General features: G+C 47.2%; 1 protein-coding gene across 1 annotated transcript in view; it reads left to right on the top strand.

The window, feature by feature from the left end:
• Nucleotides 1-15,381, top strand: part of LOC142258917 (uncharacterized) — a 199,684-nt gene extending 184,303 nt beyond the window's left edge. Inside the window, exons 5-6 of the mRNA XM_075331474.1 lie at nucleotides 14,933-15,027; nucleotides 15,157-15,381. Of these exons, the coding sequence (XP_075187589.1) occupies nucleotides 14,933-15,027; nucleotides 15,157-15,381 (320 nt within the window). The remainder of the gene's footprint in view (nucleotides 1-14,932; nucleotides 15,028-15,156) is intronic.
• Nucleotides 15,382-23,020: the final 7,639 nt, after the last annotated feature.

Genomic DNA, 23,020 nt, shown 5'->3' with positions numbered 1-23,020 from the left:
TTGCACGTTTTTGGAACGATGCAAAATCGCTCATCGGTGTCACACGCAGCAACATCGCTAATGTGACCGGATGTGCGTCACCAATTCCGTGACCCCAACGACTCCGCATTAGCGATGTCGCAGCATGTAAATGTGACGCCCTGGGCAAGCCAGGGGTCACAGGTCATGACACCACCACACACCCCACATTCCCTGCAGGCACACCAAGGTCAGAACACAAAATCCTCGTTGCCTTCCTCCAGGGGCTGATGTCCACACCAGGGGGTGGGCCAGGCGGTTGGCTCCGCCCACCGAGGAGTTCACAGTCCTGGAGGCGGGAAAACCAGGCAGTTAGTTGAGAGTTGAGTTGGAGAGTTGAAGGAAGTGAGAGGGAAGTGGTAGAGGAGCGAGTGAAAGGAGTTGAAGTGAAGAAGAAGGTGACAGCAACAGAGCCTGAAGTTGGTCCGGGTGTGTGCCCCGGACTGAGACAGCAAGGTTGGCAGACGGCGGTGACCGTCTGCAGGAGTGGCCTTTTAGAGTCTACCGTAAGGACCGCGGACGGGTGGTGGCCCGGCGGTACCGGACCGGTACACAAAGAGAAGCCAGCACCATTGGCAGGGGCCTTTCGGATCCCGGCAAGGCTTGGAGTCGCCGTACAATTTGCCAAATCCGTCAGTGAAGGGGACCTCTGGGTCTCCCAACAGCCAAAGTCCCGATTGAAGGCAACCGTCCAACCATATTGGAGAGACACCGCCACCGCCAAGACACCAGTTTCTCAGGGCCAGCGCCTGCGGGCAAAAGAGGGGCTCCTCCGGCTCATATCCAAGCTGGGGAGCGGGTTACCGGTGGGAATCCATCGCTACCAACAACCGTATTTAGGTGCAGGGAAGAGACAGTCACCGCTAACTTGCAGGGAACATCAACACCGCAGCCGTCCGAGGGACCCGTCCAACCAGCCGCTTGTTTACCGTGAACTGTGTCATCATCCTTGGGCTGAGTGAGTACCTCCGTGCCGTGCGGCACAGCGCTGCCCCTGCGTCCCTGCACCTCCACAGGCCCCATAACCCGCCAGTCAACCATCCTAACTCCCCATCATCGGGCCCCGGGACCACCAACCCCCTACCCACGGAGGGGAGGACCAACATCTAGCTGCTCCATACCACCACTCCCGGGATCCCCATACAGAGCAGCGGTGGTGTCCACACAATCACCACAACCGTGGGTGGCGTCACGGACAATAAATCCCCAAAACCAATCCCCTTTTCACTCACGGGCGAGGAGCGCCGCTCGAGTCCCCGGGATCCGGCCCATCGCTCGAGCAACCGAGCAGCAGCGGCCGTGGCAGCAGCGGCAGCCGGACCCGAGCAGTGGGAGAGCGCGGCGTCCCCTCCTCCGCCCGCGACATAAAGCCCCCTTTAGATTCTTAGTTTGGTGCCGTGTTCTCCAGGTGAATAAAGATTGATTGCTCTCAGGGGGAGAAACAGAATAATAATCTTGTAGTTCATGAAGAGACCAAAGTAGTCTGGAAAGCTTGCTTTGTAACATCATTTATTTTATTTTTGTTCACCATTAATAAGTATCATAACTACAACATTCTTATTGTTTCTCCCACTGAGAGCAATGAATCCATCTTCCTAGAATCTCGGCATCTTATTGATGGATCTTCCTTCTCTCCCTTCTGATGAATGTGCTGATAGGGGCGTTTATATCCAAAGTTCAGCACAGGGTAACTAACATATGAGGGAGGTTAGGATTACCCCACAGTGGGTACATGGAGGCCGGGCAGCCCACCCACAGCTTTCCAAAATGTAATTGGAGAAAAAAGGAAAGTAATAACACATAACATAACATTAACACATGGTAATAATTAACACATAAAGTTCTGATATTTTTACCTTCAAGATCCTGAAAGATATTTTCTCTGAATTCTACAAATGTCCATTATATAAGACCTTGTACTGGAGCCGTCCATTGTGGAGTCCGAGAGGCAGAAAGGAAATGTCCAATATTTCTTCAAGAAACTCATCTGACAGAAGATATTGGCCCCTACAATAGTTTGGATTGCCGAGAGCCCCCGAGCCACATACTGTAATTACTCCAGATGTGTCACCTCTAGTTACTAAATCACTGACGGTGAAGGCTGTCGGGGTGTAGGGCGGTCATTTTAGTAGATGTGTTATTGTCTATAGTCACAGTTTCTCTATAGTAGTTAGTACCAAAGCCGCTCTTATTTCATGGCTTTCCACTGCAGCCAGTTTTCTGCTCCTATCCAGGCCCCATTTCTCCAATCTGACATCTGTCACTTTACATGATAACACCTTTGTAATGCTGAATCTGATCCCAGTGTTTCTGAGATTTTTTTCTGTGGCATATTCTACTTTATCTTAGCTGTAATGGGAGGTTGATTTGTTTTCCATTTATTTAAACAAAAAAATCTTGAATTTTACCAAAAATATAAAATAATTAGAAATAATGAAACATTGTATTTGGAAGCTCTTAAAACAATTAGTGATACCACAACATATAGTCAATAGATAGCATTTACCATATTCTGCTTTATTAGCCTAAATGAGTATTTTGACTCCACAGGAAGTCTCTGGAAATTTGCAAGAAGTTAATGCTGTAGAGCAAGGGTATCAAATATGCGGCTCCTCAGGCTGCTTCTGGCGGCCCGCAAGCCCGTGCCCCCCTTGATGATCACGGCTGGTGCAGGGGCCGCAGCCGTCAGTGATTTTTTATTATTATTATTATTATTATTATTATTATAGTGCCATTAATTCCATGGCGCCTTACAAGTGAAAAAGGGTATACATAAATACTAGTACAACAGTCATTAACAGTACAAAACAGACTGGCACAGGAGGAGAGAGGTCCCTGCCCGCAAGGGCTCACAGTCTACAGGGGATGGGTGAGGATACAGTAGGTTAGGACAGTGCTGGTTGCACAGTGGTGTACTGGACTGAGGGTTATTGTGGGTTGTAGGCTTGTCGGAAGAGATGGGTCTTCAGGTTCCTCTTGAAGCTTTTCACGGTAGGAGAGAGTCTGATATACTGGGTTAGGGTGTTCCAGAGTATGGGGAAGGCATGAGAGAAATCTTGTATGCGATTCTGGAAAGAGGAGATAAGAGAGGAGTAGAGAAGGAGATCTTGTGAGGATCTGAGGTTGCGTGCAAATATGTACCGGGAGACTAGGTGACAGATGTAAGGAGGAGACAGGTTGTGGATGGCTTTGTAGGTCATGGTTAATGTTTTGAACTGGAGTCTTTGGGCAATGGGAAGCCAGTGAAGGGATTGGCAGAGTGGCGAGGGTGGGGAGTAGCGAGGTGAGAGGTGGATTAATCGGGCCGCAGAGTTCAGGATAGATTGGAGGGGGGCAAGAGTGTTGGAAGGGAGGCCAGAGAGCAGGAGGTTGCAGTAGTTGAGGCAGGAGATGATGAGGGCATGTACAAATGTTTTTGCTGATTCTTGGTTAAGGAAATCATGGATGCGGGAGATATTTTTGAGTTGTAGTCGGCATGAGGTGAAGTGGGGTTGGATGTGTGGCTTGAAGGATAGAGCAGAGTCGAGGGTTATTCCAAGGCAACGAGCCTGTGAGACCAGGGAGAGTGGGCAGCCATCACCTTTGATGGACAGGCTTGGTGGAGGAGTTGAATGAGGAGTAGGAAAGACAATGAATTCTGTTTTGTCCATGTTAAGCTTTCAGAATGGCGCAGAGAAGAAGGATGAAATAGCAGACAGACATTGTGGGATTTTGGTTAGTAAGGCGGTTATGTCAGGTTCAGAGAGGTAGATCTGCGTATCCTCAGCATAGAGATGATACTGAAAGCCGTGGGACTCTATGAGCTGTCCTAGGCCGAGGCCGAAGTTGTAGATGGAGAACAGCAGGGTTCCAAGAACAGAACCTTGGGGGACATCAATGGATAGAGGGTGGGATGAGGAGGTGGTGTGAGAGTGGGAGACGCTGAAAGTTCGGTCGGTTAGGTATGAAGAGATCCAAGATAGGGCCAAGTCTGTGATGCCCAGAGAGAAGAGAATCTGTAATAGGAGGGAGAGGTCTACAGTGTCGAAGGCAGAGGACAGGTCCAGGAGGAGGAGGACAGAGTAGTGTTGCTTGGCTTTGGCAGTTAGTATGTCTTAGTGACGATAGTTAGGGCAGTTTCAGTGATGCGGTCAGAAGCCAGATTGTAGCTGGTCAAAGAGGGAGCAGGAGGAGAGGCATGAGGACAGTTCAAGATGGATATGCTGTGTCAGTAATTTTGAGGCATATGGGAGAAGGGATATGGGGCGGTAGCTAAACACAGAGGATGGGTCAAGAGAGGAATTTTTGAGGATGGGTGTGATCGAAGCATGTTTAAAGCATGAAGGGAATACACCAGTTGATAGTGATAGGTTGAAGAGATGGGTTAGGGCTGGGATGAGGACTGTGGTGATGTTGGGAATGAGGTGCGATGGGAGCGGGTCAAATGCACAGGTGGTTAGATGTGATCTTGAGAGTAGAGTTGAAAGATGATCTTCTGTCATGGGGGAGAAGCTGGATTTGGAGGAAGAGGGCTGAGTAGCTATGATAAGGGGCTGTAGGGATTGTGGGCCAAAGCTTGCTCTGATGTTGCCAATCTTCTGCTTGAAGAAAAAGGCAAAGTCTTCAGCTGAGATGAGAGGAGAGGAAGAGGGTGCTGGGGGACTGAGGAGAGAATTGAAAGTGTTGAATAGCTGTTTAGGGTTGTGAGATAGAGAGGATATGAGGGATGAGAAGTAGGTTTGTTTTGCAGCAGTGAGTCCAGACTTGAAAGTGGTGAGGGACTCTTTATATGCAGTGAAGTGCTCAGTAAAATGAGACCTCTTCAATTTGCGCTCAGCAAATCTGGAAACCCGTCTCAGTTCTTTAGTCTGGCTCATGTGCCAAGGTTGCCTGTTGATTGTGCGAGTTTTGGTGTGTGTGAATTCAAGAGCTGCAGAGATTGTAGTGTTATATAAAGAGGCTGCAGCATCTGCGTCGTGTAAGGAAGCAATGTCTGCGAAAGGGAGAAGGGACTGAGAAAGTGCGTGTAAATCAAGGTGTTTGATGTTTCTGCGAGGGTGTGACTGTTTGTGGAGGGGGGTTGTGTATTTGGAGAAGAGAGGGAAGAGAATGTGAGTAGGTTGTGGTCAGACTGGGGGAGTGGTGAGTTAGAGAGGTTAGATGGGGAACAAAGGCGAGTGAAGATGAAGTCCAGCGTGTGGCCATCTTTGTGAGTAGCTGCAGAGGAGCATTGGGTGAGGCCGAAGGAGGAAGTGAGTCTTAGAAGTTTTGAGACAGCTGAGTGAGAGGTGTCGATGGAAATGTTGAAATCGCCCATGATGATGGTGGGGATGTCGGTGGAAAGGAAATGTAGTAGCCAGGTGGTGAAGTGGTCAAAAAGGCGGTGGCTGGCCCTGGAGGGCAATAAATGACAGCCAGTTGGAGGTTGTAAGGGGAGTAGATGCAGACAGAGTGCACCTCAAAAGAGGGGAGAGTAACAGAGGGTGGTAGTGGAATTAATGTAAAGGAGCATTTGTCAGACAGGAGCAATCCAACTCCTCCATTATGCTTCTTACTGGGGCGGGGGCGGGGGGGGGGGGGGGGTGAGCCAGATAGAGACCACCATAAGAAAGTGCAGCAGAAGAGGCTGTGTCAGAGGGGGTGAGCCAGGTTTCTGTGATGCCGAGGAAGGAAAGTTTATTAGTGATGAAAAGATCATGGATGTATGAAAGTTTGTTGCAGACAGAGCAAGCGTTCCACAGAGCTCCTGCTAATGGGACTGGGGGAGCGGGGCTCGGGTGAATGGGTATGAGGTTAGAACGGTTGTGAAAATTTGTCATAGATCGTGGATGAGGGTTCAAAGTGACAATGGGGATGTGCTGAGGAGGACCAGGATTAGGAGAGATATCTCCAGCAGTGAGGAGAAGCAGAGAGAGTGTTAGTAGGTGGGAGCAGGAGTGGCCATGAGGTAGTCGTGTGTGTCTGGTGACACAGGGTGTAATGTGGAGGAAAAGATCTGAGGAGATGAGGTGGGTGGGGAGGATGGAGGGAGAGATGACCAGGTCATTACTGGGTTTAGGGATCAGAGGCGTAAGGAAAAATATGAAGTGTTATAAGGGTGAAAGTGAAGAGAAACACAAACATTGTTTGCAGAGTCTCTGTATCCAGTTACCTACAGGTTCCTTCCGGTCCATTTCTGGTCCAATTCATTGCATCATACTTATATGGTGCAGACTTGTATTAATGCAGATTAAAATCTCATGCAGACTTCAGAGGAAAGGGAGGGGTTGTCACTTATCTAGATCACTCACATCAAAACTGAGCCCAGATGTGGGGATACCATAGCCAGAGATAACGAGGGGGTCATAAAGAAAGTGGGGAGAGGGTGATGGAGGGGTCAGTTAGAAGCATATTAAATTGCTACAAGAAGCAGAGAGAAGGAAGATCAGTTCATGGGAAGTAGGGTGGCTGATCAAACATACCAGATATTAGCACAAGCAGCAGAGAGAATGATCTAGATGGTTGGTGAACACTTTGAAACCCTGGGTGCTTCACAGAATTTTATAACGTTGATCTGTAAAAATAAAAAAAATCCACTTTTACCACAAAATTGTTACTTGTTATGAAAACACTCTGCATCCAAAACGCTGCAAAACCTGATCATGCGCACATAGCCTAAAAAGCTAGTAATGGATTGATGGATGGATTGATGGATGGATAGATGTCGAACACATATATAATGTCCGATAGGTATTTGTGCATGATAGTGCCAGTACTGCACCTTATACATGAAAATCCTGATGTTTGGTTCCCTTTAACTGTATGTGTACATTTATAATGTGTTTTTATGTGTTTGTATTTGCCTGCCATGGGTTTCAATGGGGCTCGAGAGGTTCGTCGAACGGCTCGCCGAACCGAACTCGAACACGGACTCCGTTCGACGAACCAAGCAGAACTCTAGCCTCTAGAGGCTCGCTCATCTCTACAAAACAGATCAGCTTCAGCAGAGTGTGTTGCCACTTTGCCGATGCGTTACTGCACAGCTCCCTGCTTGGCAGTGATGGGGAGGGTAATTCAGTAGAGGATCAGGAGGAGGAGGAGGGGAGACAGAAAGTGGCATATGATGAGGCGGAAATCCAGATAGAAGTTGAGCCCGCTATTCTTGGCATGGGTAGGATGCGTGATGTTAACGATTTGCGACTTTGTCCCAGCCTCCACCAGGTGTACCCACTGTGCTGTGACAGATACCGTATTTTTCGGACCATAAGACGCACTTTTTTCCCCCCAAATGTTGGGGGAAAGTTGGGGGTGCGTCTTATGGTCTGACTATAGGGCTGCGGCTGGGAATGAGGGTGCTGCAGGTCATCGGGGGCACGAGCAGGCGGCAGCAGCGCCTGCCGTGACCACGTGGGCCCGCTCATTACATATGCACGCCCATCCTCCCGCCCATCTCTCAGCACTGAAGCCGGCACTGACAGGTGGGCTGGAGGACGAGCGGGGACGCGCGCATAGTAAAGAGCCGGCCGCATGATCACCCCTGGCAATTACAGCCTGGAATGATCATGTGCAGCTGTATTCACTGCCCCCCGCGCGTCATTACCAGCGCGGGGTGCAGTGAATCAGTACACTCACCCGTCCCCATGTGTGGAGCCGCCCCCCTGCTGCACGCGATGTCTTCCTGTCTGTGCCGGTCAGTTGATCTGTGCTGAGCCGGTCAGCTGATCTGTGCTGAGCCGGTCAGCTGATCTGTGCTGAGCCGGTCAGCTGATCTGTGCTGAGCCGGTCAGCTGATCTGTGCTGAGCCGGTCAGCTGATCTGTGCTGAGCCGGTCAGCTGATCTGTGCTGAGCCGGTCAGCTGATCTGTGCTGAGCTGGTCAGCTGATCGGCACAGACAGGAAGACATCGCGATGCAGCAGGGGAACGGCTCCACACACACAGGTCAGCGTGCCAGAGAGGAAGATGTGATCGGTGCTGCAGGGAGTGAGGAAAAGGTGAGTATAAACGTTTATTTTTTTCTCTGTGCTATAGGATACAGGCCATGTACCAGGATGGTATATGAGCACGATGGGGGCATATAGCAGGATGGGAGTACCGTATATGAGCAGGAGGGATGGGGGGGTATGTGAACAGGCTGGATGGGGGGGTATGTGAACAGGCTGGATGGGGGGGGTATGTGAACAGGCTGGATGGGGGGGTATGTGAACAGGCTGGATGGGGGGGTATGTGAACAGGCTGGATGGGGGGGTATGTGAACAGGCTGGATGGGGGGGTATGTGAACAGGCTGGATGGGGGGGGTATGTGAACAGGCTGGATGGGGGGGGTATGTGAACAGGCTGGAGGGGGGGGTATGTGAACAGGCTGGAGGGGGGGGTATGTGAACAGGCTGGATGGGGGGGGTATGTGAACAGGCTGGATGGGGGGGGTATGTGAACAGGCTGGATGGGGGGGGTATGTGAACAGGCTGGATGGGGGGGGTATGTGAACAGGCTGGATGGGGGGGGTATGTGAACAGGCTGGATGGGGGGGTATGTGAACAGGCTGGATGGGGGGGTATGTGAACAGGCTGGATGGGGGGGTATGTGAACAGGCTGGATGGGGGGGTATGTGAACAGGCTGGATGAAGGGGTATGTGAACAGGCTGGATGGGGGGGTATGTGAACAGGCTGGATGGGGGGGTATGTGAACAGGCTGGATGGGGGGGTATGTGAACAGGCTGGATGGGGGGGGTATGTGAACAGGCTGGATGGGGGGGTATGTGAACAGGCTGGATGGGGGGTATGTGAACAGGCTGGATGGGGGGGTATGTGAACAGGCTGGATGGGGGGGTATGTGAACAGGCTGGATGGGGGGGTATGTGAACAGGCTGGATGGGGGGGTATGTGAACAGGCTGGATGGGGGGGTATGTGAACAGGCTGGATGGGGGGGTATGTGAACAGGCTGGATGGGGGGGTATGTGAACAGGCTGGATGGGGGGTATGTGAACAGGCTGGATGGGGGGGTATGTGAACAGGCTGGATGGGGGGGTATGTGAACAGGCTGGATGGGGGGGTATGTGAACAGGCTGGATGGGGGGGTATGTGAACAGGCTGGATGGGGGGGTATGTGAACAGGCTGGATGGGGGGGTATGTGAACAGGCTGGATGGGGGGGTATGTGAACAGGCTGGATGGGGGGGTATGTGAACAGGCTGGATGGGGGGGTATGTGAACAGGCTGGATGGGGGGGTATGTGAACAGGCTGGATGGGGGGGGTATGTGAACAGGCTGGATGGGGGGGGTATGTGAACAGGCTGGATGGGGGGGTATGTGAACAGGCTGGATGGGGGTTTATAGCAGGATCATATACAAGGCAGGAGGATCATTACCAGGATGGGGTACCTTAGTAGAGAATTTGGGGACATTACCCCCATAACAGTGTCAGCAGCAGATCCTCGCCCCATAACAGTGTGTCATGACCATATTTTTTGGTTAAAATTTTATTTTCCTATTTTCCTCCTCTAAAACCAGGGTGCGTCTTATGGTCAGGTGCGTCTTATAGTCCGAAAAATACGGTATGTATCGTGCCTGTCCACAACAACTTGTCCACGTGCCTGTTGTTAGGTGGACCTTCTCGGTTATGGTGTTGGTCAGAGCACAGTTGAGATTGTTTAACACATGCTTGTGTAAGGCGGGGATGGCACACCAGGCAAAATAGTGGCGGCTGGGAACACTGTATCATGGGGCAGCCACAGCCTAGAGATCATGGAAAAACTGTGTTCCCACAAACCTAAACGGCAACATCTCCATGGCTAGCAATTTAGCAATGTGCAAGTTTAGTTTTTGTACCTGTGGGTGCGTGGCTGTGTATTTACGCTTCCTTTCCAAGTTCTTAGGCATGGACAACTGGACACTTCGCTGGGAAAAGGAAGTGGATGTGGTTGATGTTTGCTGCGTCTGTGCAATCACAGCTTGTGAGCAGGATGCATGAGAGCCTGTTTCCTGGACAGCAGATTGCGAAGGACGTAGCACAGGTGACATGGCAGTGGTTTGACCCGCAGACACAAATTTGGTACCCTGGTGTTCTGCCCTCCTACTGTCTGTCTGCAGTTTCCAACATCTTGTCTACTCTATATTTGAAACTTAACCTTTACAAAACTGAACTACTTCTATTCCCTCCATCTTCTAACCTCCCTAAACCTGACATCTCCCTCTGTGTGTGTGGTAGCACGATAACTCCTAGGCAGCAGGTTCGCTGTCTGGGGGTTTTGCGCCACACCAATCTCACCTTCACCTCCTGTATACAATCTCTTGCCCGCTCCTCTCGCTTGCACCTCAAGAACATCTCTAAAATCAGCCCCTTTCTTACCATGAAAACTACAAAAACCCTCACTGTGGCCCTGATCCACTCCTGCCTTGACTACTGCAATTCTCTATTGATTGGTCTTCCCCTAACTAGACTCTCTCCTCTACAGTCCATCCTTCACGCGGCAGCCAGGGTCACCTATCTGGCTATCCGTTACGCGGATGCTTCTGCTCTGTGCCAGTCATTGCACTGGCTGCCTATATATCACAGGATCCAATTCAAATTGTTTGTTCTCACCCACAAAGTTCTCCACAGTGCGGCACCCTCTCCCCCACATCTCCACCCTCATCTCTGTCTATCACCCTATCCATTCTCTACACTCTGCAAACAACGTTTGACTAACCACACTAAGCCAAACCTCCCACTCCCGGATCCAAGACTTCTCCCGAGCTGCACCAATCCTCTGGAATGCTCTGACCCAAGAAACCAGGATGAACCACAACTTATTCAGCTTTAGATGTTCCCTAAAACACAGCTTTATAGGGTGGCCTATCACACTCCCTAATTAAATTAAATTCAGTCCATCCACAACGTCTCACAACATAACTCTCCATCAAACTCCACCACACCCAAAAGCATCTCAAAGATTGGCTGACTGGTTCAGGCAGCCTTTATCTATCCGCCATATCTTTGAGATAGCTGGATTGTCATTGGAAATGAGCACCTGTACCTTGTCCCTCTCCCCACCACCTCATTGTAGATGTAAGCTCTCATGAGCAGGGTTGTTTTTGCTATAATTATCGTATTTTCTGGGGTGCTTGGCTGCCATGTGGTTCCACATACTGGTGGTGCTCTGGTTGCGTTTGACCTGCGCTCTGCTCAACTTAGTATGGCAGATGCTACAGATTACAATTTTTTTCTCTGAAGGACTTTCAGGAAAAACATCCAGACAGCGGCTAAATGCCCCCTTTCCCTGACTTGGACCACAGAGGGGGTGCTCTTCGGAACAGTTGATTCAGTTCTCAATCTGGGAAAACCACTACCCCTTGGTGCCTGTGTTGGTGCTACATATCCATCTTCCTCTATGTTGCTGTGCTGGCTATGAATGTCAACGGTACAGGTCAGATCAGTGGACTCATCATGGATCACCTCGTCTTCCATCTCATCCTCCTTCCCAATTGAGATTGTAGGCTGCTCTGATGGCAACTGTGTCTCATCATCATCAGTCTCCACCTCTGGAGCCAGTAAATCAGGATCCTCAAAGTGGCTTTCTTTTAGGTAGGTTCTCAAATACTCAACTCACACCACCTCCTCTCATCCCTCTTCAATACTTCACGGTGAGAGGCCAGAGCCAACCAAAGGATACATACAAAACAGATCCTCAGAGTGGCCAAGCTTGGGGTCATATGTCTCCTGTGACTGATGATGGTGGGAGGAAGAAGGACCAGGTTGAGGATTGGATGGACCAGCCTTCTGTGTATTCACAGTAGACTGTGTGGTCGTGGAAAATTTGTTGCTGCTTGAGAAATGTGAAGAGGCCTTATTGTCTGCCATCCAAGATAGAATCTGCTCTCGCTCTTCTGGTTTACACACACGTTTACATTCCAGACTGGGAAATTTGAGGAGGAGGAGGGTAAAGCCCAATGCTACAATGGGCGCATTGTAAACTGCTATGGAATATGTATTCCACTATCTGAGTCTCATTGAGGGAGGCACCGCCCAAATGTATAAGTAAGAGCAGTCCCTCCAAAATGTACGTTACTGGGCCACCTCAGGGCCCTCACCAAACTCCAGGTTTCTTGACACCTGCAGGCCCTCTGAAAATTTGAATTTAGTGCTACAGAATGACATGGAGGAGGAGAGTAAAACCCAACGATTAGGGATGATCGAATACCAAAATATCCGCTTCGACGAATATCCGACAAATAGGTCGCTGCTATTTGAGTATTCGCGAATATTCGACGCCCAATGCAAGTCTATGGGAAACCCGAATAATTTCATGTTGGACCTAACGGTGACCTGTGGTGACTGAGGAAAGGCTGAAATGGATGGGAAAAGGCAGAAACAGTATGGGCACAGCCTGTAGAAGGTTGGAAATAATCTGGAAACAAGCCTGCTCTCTCTCTCTCTCTCTCTGTCTCTGTCACTCTCTCTCCTCATTCATGTTTCGTTTTCTCATGCTTTACACGGCAGCTCTGCTCATTCACGTTCCCTTTTGTCATGCTTTACACTGCATGTGCGTTTAAAAAAGCATCCAAAACGATGCGTTTTGGATGCATTTTGAATGCATTTTAGATGCATTTTTGACAGTGCGGTACGTCTCCCGACTTCATTGTCATTGCGCGGCTTTGTCTGATTTGTTATCACAGGTGAAGGACTCACCAGTGACCGGAAATCACCTGAGTGACTGAAGTGAGCCGTGCGATCAGCGGTGCCGTCACTCAGGTTGCCCGTGGCCAGCTCGAGTCCTCTTCCTGAGAGCGGTGGCCGCGGGTAACCTGAGTGACGTCATCACTGATAGCATCGCGGCTCACTTTCAGTTGCTCTGTGGAGCTCACGGTGTGCGGTGGTGTTCTACGGCTACTCCTATCATCTTCATGTAGCAGAGCTGGATGCGTCGTGGGACCTCGTGTGAATTACGTTGGACCTGGAGGGGTATTTGGGGATTTTAATAGTGGTGATAGAGGGTGGGTTTTTTTCGGCTTTTATTACAGATAAATGATTTTTTGGGTATATGTGTTTATTTTCTTTAACTTGTAGGTTAATCATGAGGGTGTCTCAGATGCCTGCCATGATTAACCTAGTGCTACCGCACCAGGGCAATTCGGGATGAGCCGGGCAGAGTCCCAGGACTGTCACATCTAATGGATGCGGCAATTCCGGCGGCTGCTGGCTGATATTTTTAGGCTGGTGGGCTTTCCATAACGTGGGGCTCCCCATCCTGAGAATACCAGCCTTCAGCCATGTAGCTTTACCTTGGCTGGCATCAAAATTGAGGGGGCTGCACGTCGTTTTTTTAAATTATTTATTTATTTTACTGCACTACATAGACCCGCCCACCGGCGGCTGTGATTGGTTGCAGTGAGACAGTTGTCACTCAATGTGGCAGCTCGTCTGAATGCAACCAATCATAGGTGCTGGTGGGCAAGGGAAGCAGTGAATACGAGATGGAATAATGAGCGGCATTTTCAAAAGTTGGAGAAGACGCCGGAGTAGTGTGACAGCCATGCAGAGCAGTGCTAGTGATCGGTGAGTATGAGACAAGGGTGGAGAGGGAGAGACAGACAGACAGAGAGAGACCGATGGACAGACAGAGAGAGCCCTATAGCTGGTTCTGCATTCACAGATTTGCGAATTGGCAATTTATGGAGCTGCTATCAGCTACTGGACACAGTCTTCAGCCCTTACAAGGACTATTTATTAGTTGATCTAAGAACGCTCTCCTGCACTCAATACAGTCTATCTACACCGCCAGCTCCCTATGACTGTATGTTCACAAAATGGCCGCTGGCATATATAGCCCCCAAGACGCTGTGCGGCCGAGCCAATCACAGTAACACCACAACAAAGATGGCTGCGGCATTACTGTGAGGGTAAACAACATCAGATGTGTTCATTGGCTGGAAAACAGGCGCCAGGATGTCAGAAATGAAAATGAAAGTATCGGAGCGGATGTTGTTTTATTCGTCGGATACCGAATGTCGCGAACAGCCTGTTATTTGTCGGATACCGAATAGTGGCGATTATATTCGCTCATCTCTACCAACGATACAATGGGCGCATTGTAAACTGTTATGAAGGATTTTTTTTGGTTATTTTTTTTTTCTTTATATGACTTAGTTTTTAATTTTACCATAAAATCTACTGGAAATTAAGTAAAAGTGCAATGAAATGATGAAAAAAAAACAAACAAATTCCATCTTTTTTTATTGTTTTTACGCTATTGACGATGTGCTGGAAGTGAGCGGTCAGCGTGATTCTCCAGGTCAGTGTGATTACGGCAATATCAGACGTCCACATTTCTTAGTATCTCAGTGGTGACTAGAGATGAGCGGACCCGTGGACGTTCGGCTTCTGCTGGTCCAGATGAATATTTGTAAAGATCGGTTCTGGACTTGGACTTGACCTGAAGTTTATTTAAAGTCACTGATTGGCAGTTCAGGTCTCCGCCCACATGCAGCCATAAACAGATCACTATCAGGGGAGGATGGGTTTTTCAGTTTTATTTCTTGGTGCACAATACATCTGATTGTGGTTTGCATATGTAAATCCCCCGAACTCCAAACCTGAACTTTACTATCTTGGAAAAGTCTGAGTTTATACCGAACTACAGGTTCACTCATCTCTAGTAGTGAATAAAAATCAGACTTTTGTAAAAAAAAAAAACATTAAAAAATCGGTTTGTGTCTCCATTTTCCGATTTTCCGACATCGAAGTTGAGTGAGGACTTGTTTTTTGCTTGATGAGCCGACTTTTTCATTGATACCATTTTAGGTGCAATACTTTTATGGGTCGGTTTTGCTACTTCATTTCATGTTGAATTTTTTTTTTTCCTACCCAAATGACATCTTTCCTCCATTATTATCTCCATTAATTTTACATATCGGCTCATCTCCTTATCATTTTGGTCCTTATAATATCGGATTCTATCAGTGGTTTTATTCTGTTTTCAGAAAATGTCCTGTCCAGGATGGATATGGACAGGGACACGATGGCGGAGAGGATATTACACCTCACCTTAGAGATCCTCTTCCGGCTTACTGGAGAGGTGAGAGATTCTGATGACGTCACATTACATCATTCTTATCTATGGGAATAACAGATGGACAGAACTGGAGAGGTGAGGACTCTGGAAATGTCTGAAGTGAGATTTATTACTGTGTCTCTCCATAACCAGGATTACACAGTAGTGAAGAAGACCTCTAGTGAGCGCTGTCAGGCCCCTGTGTCTGAGGGATGGGGCAGACCCCTGAGCCCAATCACGGGGCCTCCACCTCACCCCCCGATACATGAGGACATCAATGACCAGAAGATCCTAGAACTCACCTACAAGATGATTGAACTGCTGACTGGAGAGGTGACACTGCTGGGAATGCTGGGACATTATACAGTAACGCTATGAAGGGATCGGGGGTGACGGTATCATTGTATGTGTCAGGTTCCTATAAGGTGTCAGGACGTCACCGTGTATTTCTCCATGGAGGAGTGGGAGTATTTAGAAGGACACAAAGATCTGTACAAGGACGTCATGATGGAGGTTCCCCAGCCCCTCACATCACCAGGTAATAGACAGGACTAAATACACACGGCCTATAATTATCTGTATGTAAGGAATGAATTCAGTGCCTGTATGTGTCTCCTCCAGTTCTATCCAGTAAGAGGACAACACCAGAGAGATGTCCCCGTCCTCTTCTCCCACAGGACTGTAACCAAGAAGATCCCGATGTTCCTCAGGATGTGTTTCCTCCAGCTCTATCCTGTAAGAGATATCTACTCATGTACTTTCTGCACTAATTTGTGTTTACATTTTTAGACTTTCTGCTCAGTTTTTTTTTCAAATGTATTGTCTTTCCTTCTGTTTGTTTCTAGTGCCTTCTCTATGTTATTATGAAGGGAACTCAAAGACCTGCAGAGGGTTCATAAATACCGTTTCCCTGAAAATCAAACATAGTCCAAAAATAACACTTAGCACAATTTTATGGGATCTTTGAAGAATGCTTGAAATATAAGCCCTACTCCATAAATAAGCCCTAGTTACAGTCAGGGCCAGCGTTGGGAGGAGTCAAACTGCGCAAATTCTCAAAACCCCACTCTCTTAAAGACCCCATCAGTTGTATTCTGAGGTTAATTGTTTAAGGACCTTTGATGGCTTCAAAGTCATGTGACATGATGTAACCAAAGGTCTCTTAATTGCAGGAGTCTAAAAGGACTGAACAAAAGACAGGCTGGCATGGTGGACTGGCATTAGGGGAAAGGGAGAGCAAACTGGACAATTGCACAGGGCCCCATTCTCCCAGGGGCCCCAGTGTTTATATACCAATTATAGTGTGTCGCCCGTGGATAAGGGGGTACTCAGATCCGGGCCACGGGGTCACTTCTGTGGGTATCACGGTGGCGTGACCCGGTCTGTGATCCCAGGCTCCACAGTAAAAGGGGATTTGGTAAGGGAGATTGTCCGTGACGCCACCCACGGTTGTGGTGAGGTTGTGACACCACCGCTGCTCTGGACGGGGATCCCGGGAGTGATGGTATGGAGCAGCTAGATGTTAGTTCTCCCCTCCGTGGGTAGGGGGTTGGTTGTCCCGGGGCCCGGTGAGGTAGGTGGATGGGTAGCAGGCGGGTTATGGGGCCTGGTGAGGTGCAGGGTCGCAGGGGCAGCGCTGTGCCGCACGGCACGGGGTACTCACTCAGCCAGTAATCACGACACAGTCCTTGGTAAAACACTCGGCTGGATGGACGGGTGCCCACAGACGGCTGCGGTTGTTGTTTCTCCCCTGACCCAGTTTGGTGGTGTAAGTCCTTTCTTCCACCTCCGTGCACGCTCCTCCTGCGCTCCGGCTTCCAGCTGGCTCCCCGGATCGGTATCGGTGGGCCACCGCCCAGCCCCGGCTACCTACGGTTCCACCAACTGTCTCCCCGGCTCCCTGCAGACGGCCACTACCGTCTGCCTGACTCTCTGCTGCACGAGGGCCATAGGCTCCAATCCTAGGCCCCAGTCTGCGTCTGCCTCTCTGCAGACCTCCTCTCTCTTCCTCTCCTAGGACCTGACTCGGCTTGTTTCCTGCCTCAGGCCAGCTAACTCCTGGGTGGGCGTCTCCATCTCCTGACTCCGCCCACCTGGTGTGTCAGTCTGAGCCCGAAGAAAGGAATCAAGTTTCACTGGGGATGTCTGCTGTGAAACTGTTGGGGGTGGGGGTGTGTGTGTGTTGTTACCTGTGGCCCCTGGCTTGTCCAGGGCGCCACAATAGGACTGCTTAAGGACCATTTTGTCATCATGTCATGTGACCAAAGGTCTCAATTGGAGGAGTCTAAAGCTGAAGAGGAGACAGGCTGGTGTGTGTGTGTGTGTGTGTGTGTGTGTGTGTGTGTCTGTGTATGTTCACGACAATTTTAACCAGCTTTGCCAAAGCTTTGCCAAAATGGGCAGAGCTTGGCCAGAACAAGGGTGTGATGCCACCGCTTCTCTAATTCATAACAAACTGCAATGATCCCTATGCCAGAAATCTCACTCCAGTCCCTGACGTCATTTTTCAGTGTACATCACCGGTTTTGATGAATTGGAGCCCTAATGTTTCTGTACAGGCTGCAAGACCCTGCTACCTGCTTTGGTTACAAAGCCTAAGGATAGACCATCAGCGTTACAGTCCCAGACAACCCAGTTGAATTTTCAGCATCTGTCTTTATTTTATTTTCGTCTTCAAAAAAACCTTTTTGAAATTGTCTATGTTGTGGATCAATGTTTCAAGGAGATGTTTGCAGGTTTTGCGAACCGTCATGGCAGCGTCAGGATCTGTTGAAATGATAGACTCTGGTACTTTGCATGTTAATTTCTCTGCTGTCTGTGAGCAGCGCAGGGAGACGCAGGCATCAAACCACAGGCTTGGGCAGGCTAGTAAGAGTTATTCTCTGCTGGGCTGCTTGTTAATGTCTGTGATCCCATGCTGTAGAGGAGAAAGTATTGTTTGCTCCCGTTCTGTACATGCTGGTTGGACTATTTCATTAATGCCAGCTATAGTTTACCTATACTGATCTGATGAGGTGTTGTGATCCAGACTTATGGGTGTTTTTTGTGCATTATTACTGTTAGCTGTTGTGGTGTTAACCCTTGTTGTCATTTTTGTTGCTGCCTTCTTGCTCTTGCTTTTCTCCTTAGCCTCTCACTGTTTATTTTTGTGAGTTTGCAATGTGTCCCGTCTGTCTTAATCTGTATTTCCATCATAATCCTGCCCCTTCCTTCCCTAGGGGATCACAGATTAGAGCAAGTCAGGAGACTAGTAATGCACGAGACTCCGGCATCTCCATCTTCAGGGGTAATCCAGAGGTTAGGAATAGCTTAGGGTCCCCTAGTGTGAGGGACAGTATAGGAGCCCCCTATCCCTCATTGTCACAATGTGACTGCAGGATAATCAATCAGATTATTTACTGTAGCACATTCCAGAGAACTGGTGCTAGGAATGGGAGAGCCGAATTAGCAAAGATGTAACTCTTAAGGCCGCTTTACACACGATATTGCTAGCGATCTCGTTAGCGATGTGACACGCCCAGATCGTTGCTACGATTTGACGAGATCACTCATAGGTCATTTTGTAGCGGTCACATGTACCCATCTCACAAACGATGCTACATCGTTCAGCGAGATATTGTTTGACCAAGGTGGTCATGTGGATGTTGTTCGTCGTTGGCAGGGTGTCAAACGTAGCAATATGTCTGCTGTGTTACACAATATTTTGAAACTGAACATCGTGTCAATGATTTTCGCTTTTTTTAAGATTGTTCGGAGTCGCACGCAACTACGTCGTCAACGACGACGGAAGCGCGTCACGAAAACCATGACCCCGACATATCGTCAGATAAATCGTAGCGTGTAAATGGGCCTTTAGATCTCGATATTGGACAACAGATTCAGAATAATTTTTTTCCCTAATTTAATTTCTGATGTTATGGTTTAAAAAATAAATGTACTGTCAAGATAATATCATTAAAAATTAATAACTTTGTGTTTATTTTTAGCAGATGACTGTATTGGGAGTTCAGATGGATCTCTAATATCTTCAGAATTTATAACAGATGATGACAGTATCCCACATGATACATATGAAGAGCATACTGTTATCCCAGATATAAATCCAGTCCTTCCTCGGAAAGCTCTATCATCTGAGTTTTTCAAACAAGCCCAAAATTCCCATCTATCACAGAATTGTAAGCAGAATAAAAGTTACAAAAGGGATGTGGAATATGAAACGGATGCATTGGTTCCTACAAGGGAGAAGCCATTTTCATGTTTAAAATGTAGGAAATGTTTTGCCAGTAAATCACATCTTGTTGACCATCAAATATATCACACTGGGAAGAAGCCATTTTCATGTCAAGAATGTGGGAAATGTTTTTTTCAGAAATCCTATCTTTTTAAACACCAAAGATCTCACACAGGGGAGAAGCCATTTTTAAGCCCAGAATGTGAAAAATGTTTTATTCCAAGAATAACCCTTGCTAACGATCAAAAAATTAACTCTAGGAAGAACCCATTTTCATGCTTAGAGTGTGGGAAATGTTTTATTCAGAAATCATGCCTTGTTAGACATCAGAAACTTCACACAGGGGAGAAACCATTTTCATGTTCAGAGTGTGGGAAATGTTTTATTCAGAAATCATGCCTTGTTAGACATCAGAAAATTCACACAGGGGAGAAGCCATTTTCATGTTCAGAATGTAAAAAATGTTTTAATCAGAAATCAGACTTTGTTAGACATCAGAAACTTCACACAGGGGAGAAACCATTTTCATGTTCAGAGTGTGGGAAATGTTTTATTCGGAAATCAAATCTTGTTGAGCATCAAAGATCTCACACAGGAGAGAAGCCATTTTCATGTTCAGAATGTGGAAAATGTTTTATCCAGAGATCAGCTTTTGTTAGGCATCAAAGATCTCACACAGGTGAGAAGCCATTTTCATGTTCAGAATGTGAAAAATGTTTTAGTCAGATGTCACATCTTGTTACACATCATAAAATTCACACAGCGGACAAGCCATTTTCATGTTCAGAATGTGGAAAATGTTTTAGTCAGATGTCACATCTTGTTACACATCATAAAATTCACACAGCGGACAAGCCATTTTCATGTTCAGAATGTGGAAAATGTTTTTTTCAGAAATCATGCCTTGTTAGACATCAGAAAATTCACACAGGGGAGAAGCCATTTTCATGTTCAGAATGTAAAAAATGTTTTAATCAGAAATCAGACTTTGTTAGACATCAGAAACTTCACACAGGGGAGAAACCATTTTCATGTTCAGAGTGTGGGAAATGTTTTATTCGGAAATCAAATCTTGTTGTGCATCAAAGATCTCACACAGGAGAGAAGCCATTTTCATGTTCAGAATGTGGAAAATGTTTTATCCAGATATCAGCTTTTGTTAGGCATCAAAGATCTCACACAGGTGAGAAGCCATTTTCATGTTCAGAATGTGAAAAATGTTTTAGTCAGATGTCACATCTTGTTAGACATCATAAAATTCACACAGCGGACAAGCCATTTTCATGTTCAGAGTGTGGGAAATGTTTTAGTCAGAATTCAGAATTTGTTAGACATCAGAAAATTCACACAGGGGAGAACGTATTTTCATGTTTAGAATGTGGGAAATGTTTTATTGCGAAATCAGCTTTTGTTATGCATCAAAGATCTCACACAGGGGAGAAGCCATTTTCATGTTCAGAATGTGGGAAATGTTTTATTTCAAAATCAGAGCTTGTTATGCATCAAAGATCTCACACAGGGGAGAAGCCATTTTTATGTTCAGACTGTGGGCAATGTTTTACTAGTAAATCAAATCTTGTTGTGCATCAAAGGTCTCACACAGGGGAGAAGCCGTTTTCATGTTGAGAATGTGGGAATTGTTTTATTAAGAAATCAGATCTTGTTGTGCATCAAAGGTCTCACACAGGGGAGAAGCCATTTTCATGTTCAGAATGTGGGAAATGTTTTACTAGGAAATCAGGTCTTGTTAAACATGTGAAGAAGCTGCACAGGGAAGGAACCTTTTTCATGTTGTGAATAATTGAAATGTTTAACTGGTAAATCAAGTCTTGCCGACCATCAGAAAACCAACAGAGCGGAGTAGCCATTCTTGCTTTCAGAATTTGGCAAATGTTTTTAAGATTAATGAGATCCTGTTGTCCGATGAGTCACACAGGAGAAGCCATCATGATGTACTATAATTTAAAAGATTTTATAAAAAGATTGCTACAATTGCTCAAGTAAGAATTTGTAAGGAAAAAAATTTTTTATTTCTTTTTAAACTTATTGTATTTTTTGGACCATAAGACACACCTAGGTTTTGAATGAGGAATATAGGGAAAAAGATTGACACAAAAAATGTGGTCATCACGCACTGTTATGGGGGGGATCTGCTGACACTGTTACTGGGATAAAATCCCCTAATTCTGTACTGATGTCACCCATCCTGGGCCCCTTACAGGTAATGTTGATGTGTCTCCCATCCTCGTGTATACTGTATATCCATCCTGGTTTATATGTTGCCCATCTTTATCCCATCCTGGTATATATGATCCCCATCCTGGTATATATGATTCTTGAAAAATCTTAGGCAGGCGCATGAACAGGTTAATAAGATGCTTTTGGAGAAGGCGGTAAGGAAGCAGGCATTCCAAAAATTGCATTTTTATGAGGAGGGGGAAAAAGTTGGTCATCTATTATCGGTCATAGCTGCAGCTCAAAGGAGTAGTTCATTTGTGCATGGTATGGACACGGTGGAGGGGACACAGGTCACTGAGGTTGAGGAGATCCTTGGGGTCTTTAAAGATTTCTATCGCACGCTATATTCTTCTAGCGGAGAGATGAGGGTGGAAGATGTGGACTCATTTCTTGAGCGAGGTGAGCTTCCGGTGTTGTCTGTGGCGGATAGAGATAAACTGGAGTCACCTATTACTATTGATGAACTGGAGGGCGCTCTGCATGGCATGAGCAATGACAAGGCACCGGGAGCAGACGGGCTACCAGTGGAAATTTATAAACAGTTAGAAGAAATCCTATTACCCAAACTATTGAAAGTCTTTGAGGTGGCGGAGGGGGAAGGTGTATTGCCTGAATCTATGAGAGAAGCAATAATAGTAGTAATTCCTAAGGAGGATAAAAATCCGAGGCTTCCAGACTCATATAGACCCATCTCGTTATTAACAGCGGACGTGAAGCTTCTGGCTAAGGTGTTGTCAAACCGGCTGACTGGAGTTATATCTAACCTAATCCATATGGACCAATCAGGGTTCATGGCCAATAGGTCGACAGCTGCTAATATCAGGAGATTGTACCTTAATCTACAGTTGCCGCCTGACAACCCTGGCCGGAGGGTGATCGCTTCGCTAGATGCCCAGAAAGCGTTCGATAGTGTTGAATGGGGGTATCTGTGGAAAGTGTTGCAGCATATGGGTTTTGGCCCACGGTTTGTAAAGTGGGTGCAGCTGTTGTATAATAGGCCTACTGCTAAAGTTAGAGTTAACGGTATGACCTCCTCAGCGTTTGAGTTGCACCGGGGAACGAGGCAGGGCTGCCCACTATCGCCGCTCCTATTTGCTATTGCAATAGAGCCTCTGGCGGCGGCCATTAGGAAATCAAAGGAGATCCATGGATTTAAGTATGGGCATTTAGAGGAGAAAATAGCTCTTTATGCTGACGATTTATTACTTTTCTTGGGGGATCCATCAGCCTCATTGGATCATGCCATGCAGATAATAGAGAAATTTGGAGAAGTTTCGGGACTGACCATTAATTGGTCTAAATCGAGCCTCTTTAAAGTGGATGGGGAAGTAGCCTGGACAAATGAGGATACTGGGGCTAACAAATTGAAGAATGTGGACGAATTTAAATATCTAGGTATCCAGATATCTCTGCCAGTAGAAAAATACATACAGGTGAACTTATGGCCGCTTCTTAAAAAATTGAGAGCCAAGGTGGATGCCTGGAACAAGCTACATTTGTCAGTTGTTGGAAGGGTTAATTTGCTAAAGATGGTAGTGATGCCTAAAC

Source organism: Anomaloglossus baeobatrachus (genome assembly GCF_048569485.1).
Source record: "Anomaloglossus baeobatrachus isolate aAnoBae1 chromosome 5 unlocalized genomic scaffold, aAnoBae1.hap1 SUPER_5_unloc_18, whole genome shotgun sequence".
Taxonomy (NCBI): domain Eukaryota; kingdom Metazoa; phylum Chordata; class Amphibia; order Anura; family Aromobatidae; genus Anomaloglossus; species Anomaloglossus baeobatrachus.
This window is presented reverse-complemented; position numbering and strand designations above follow the sequence as displayed.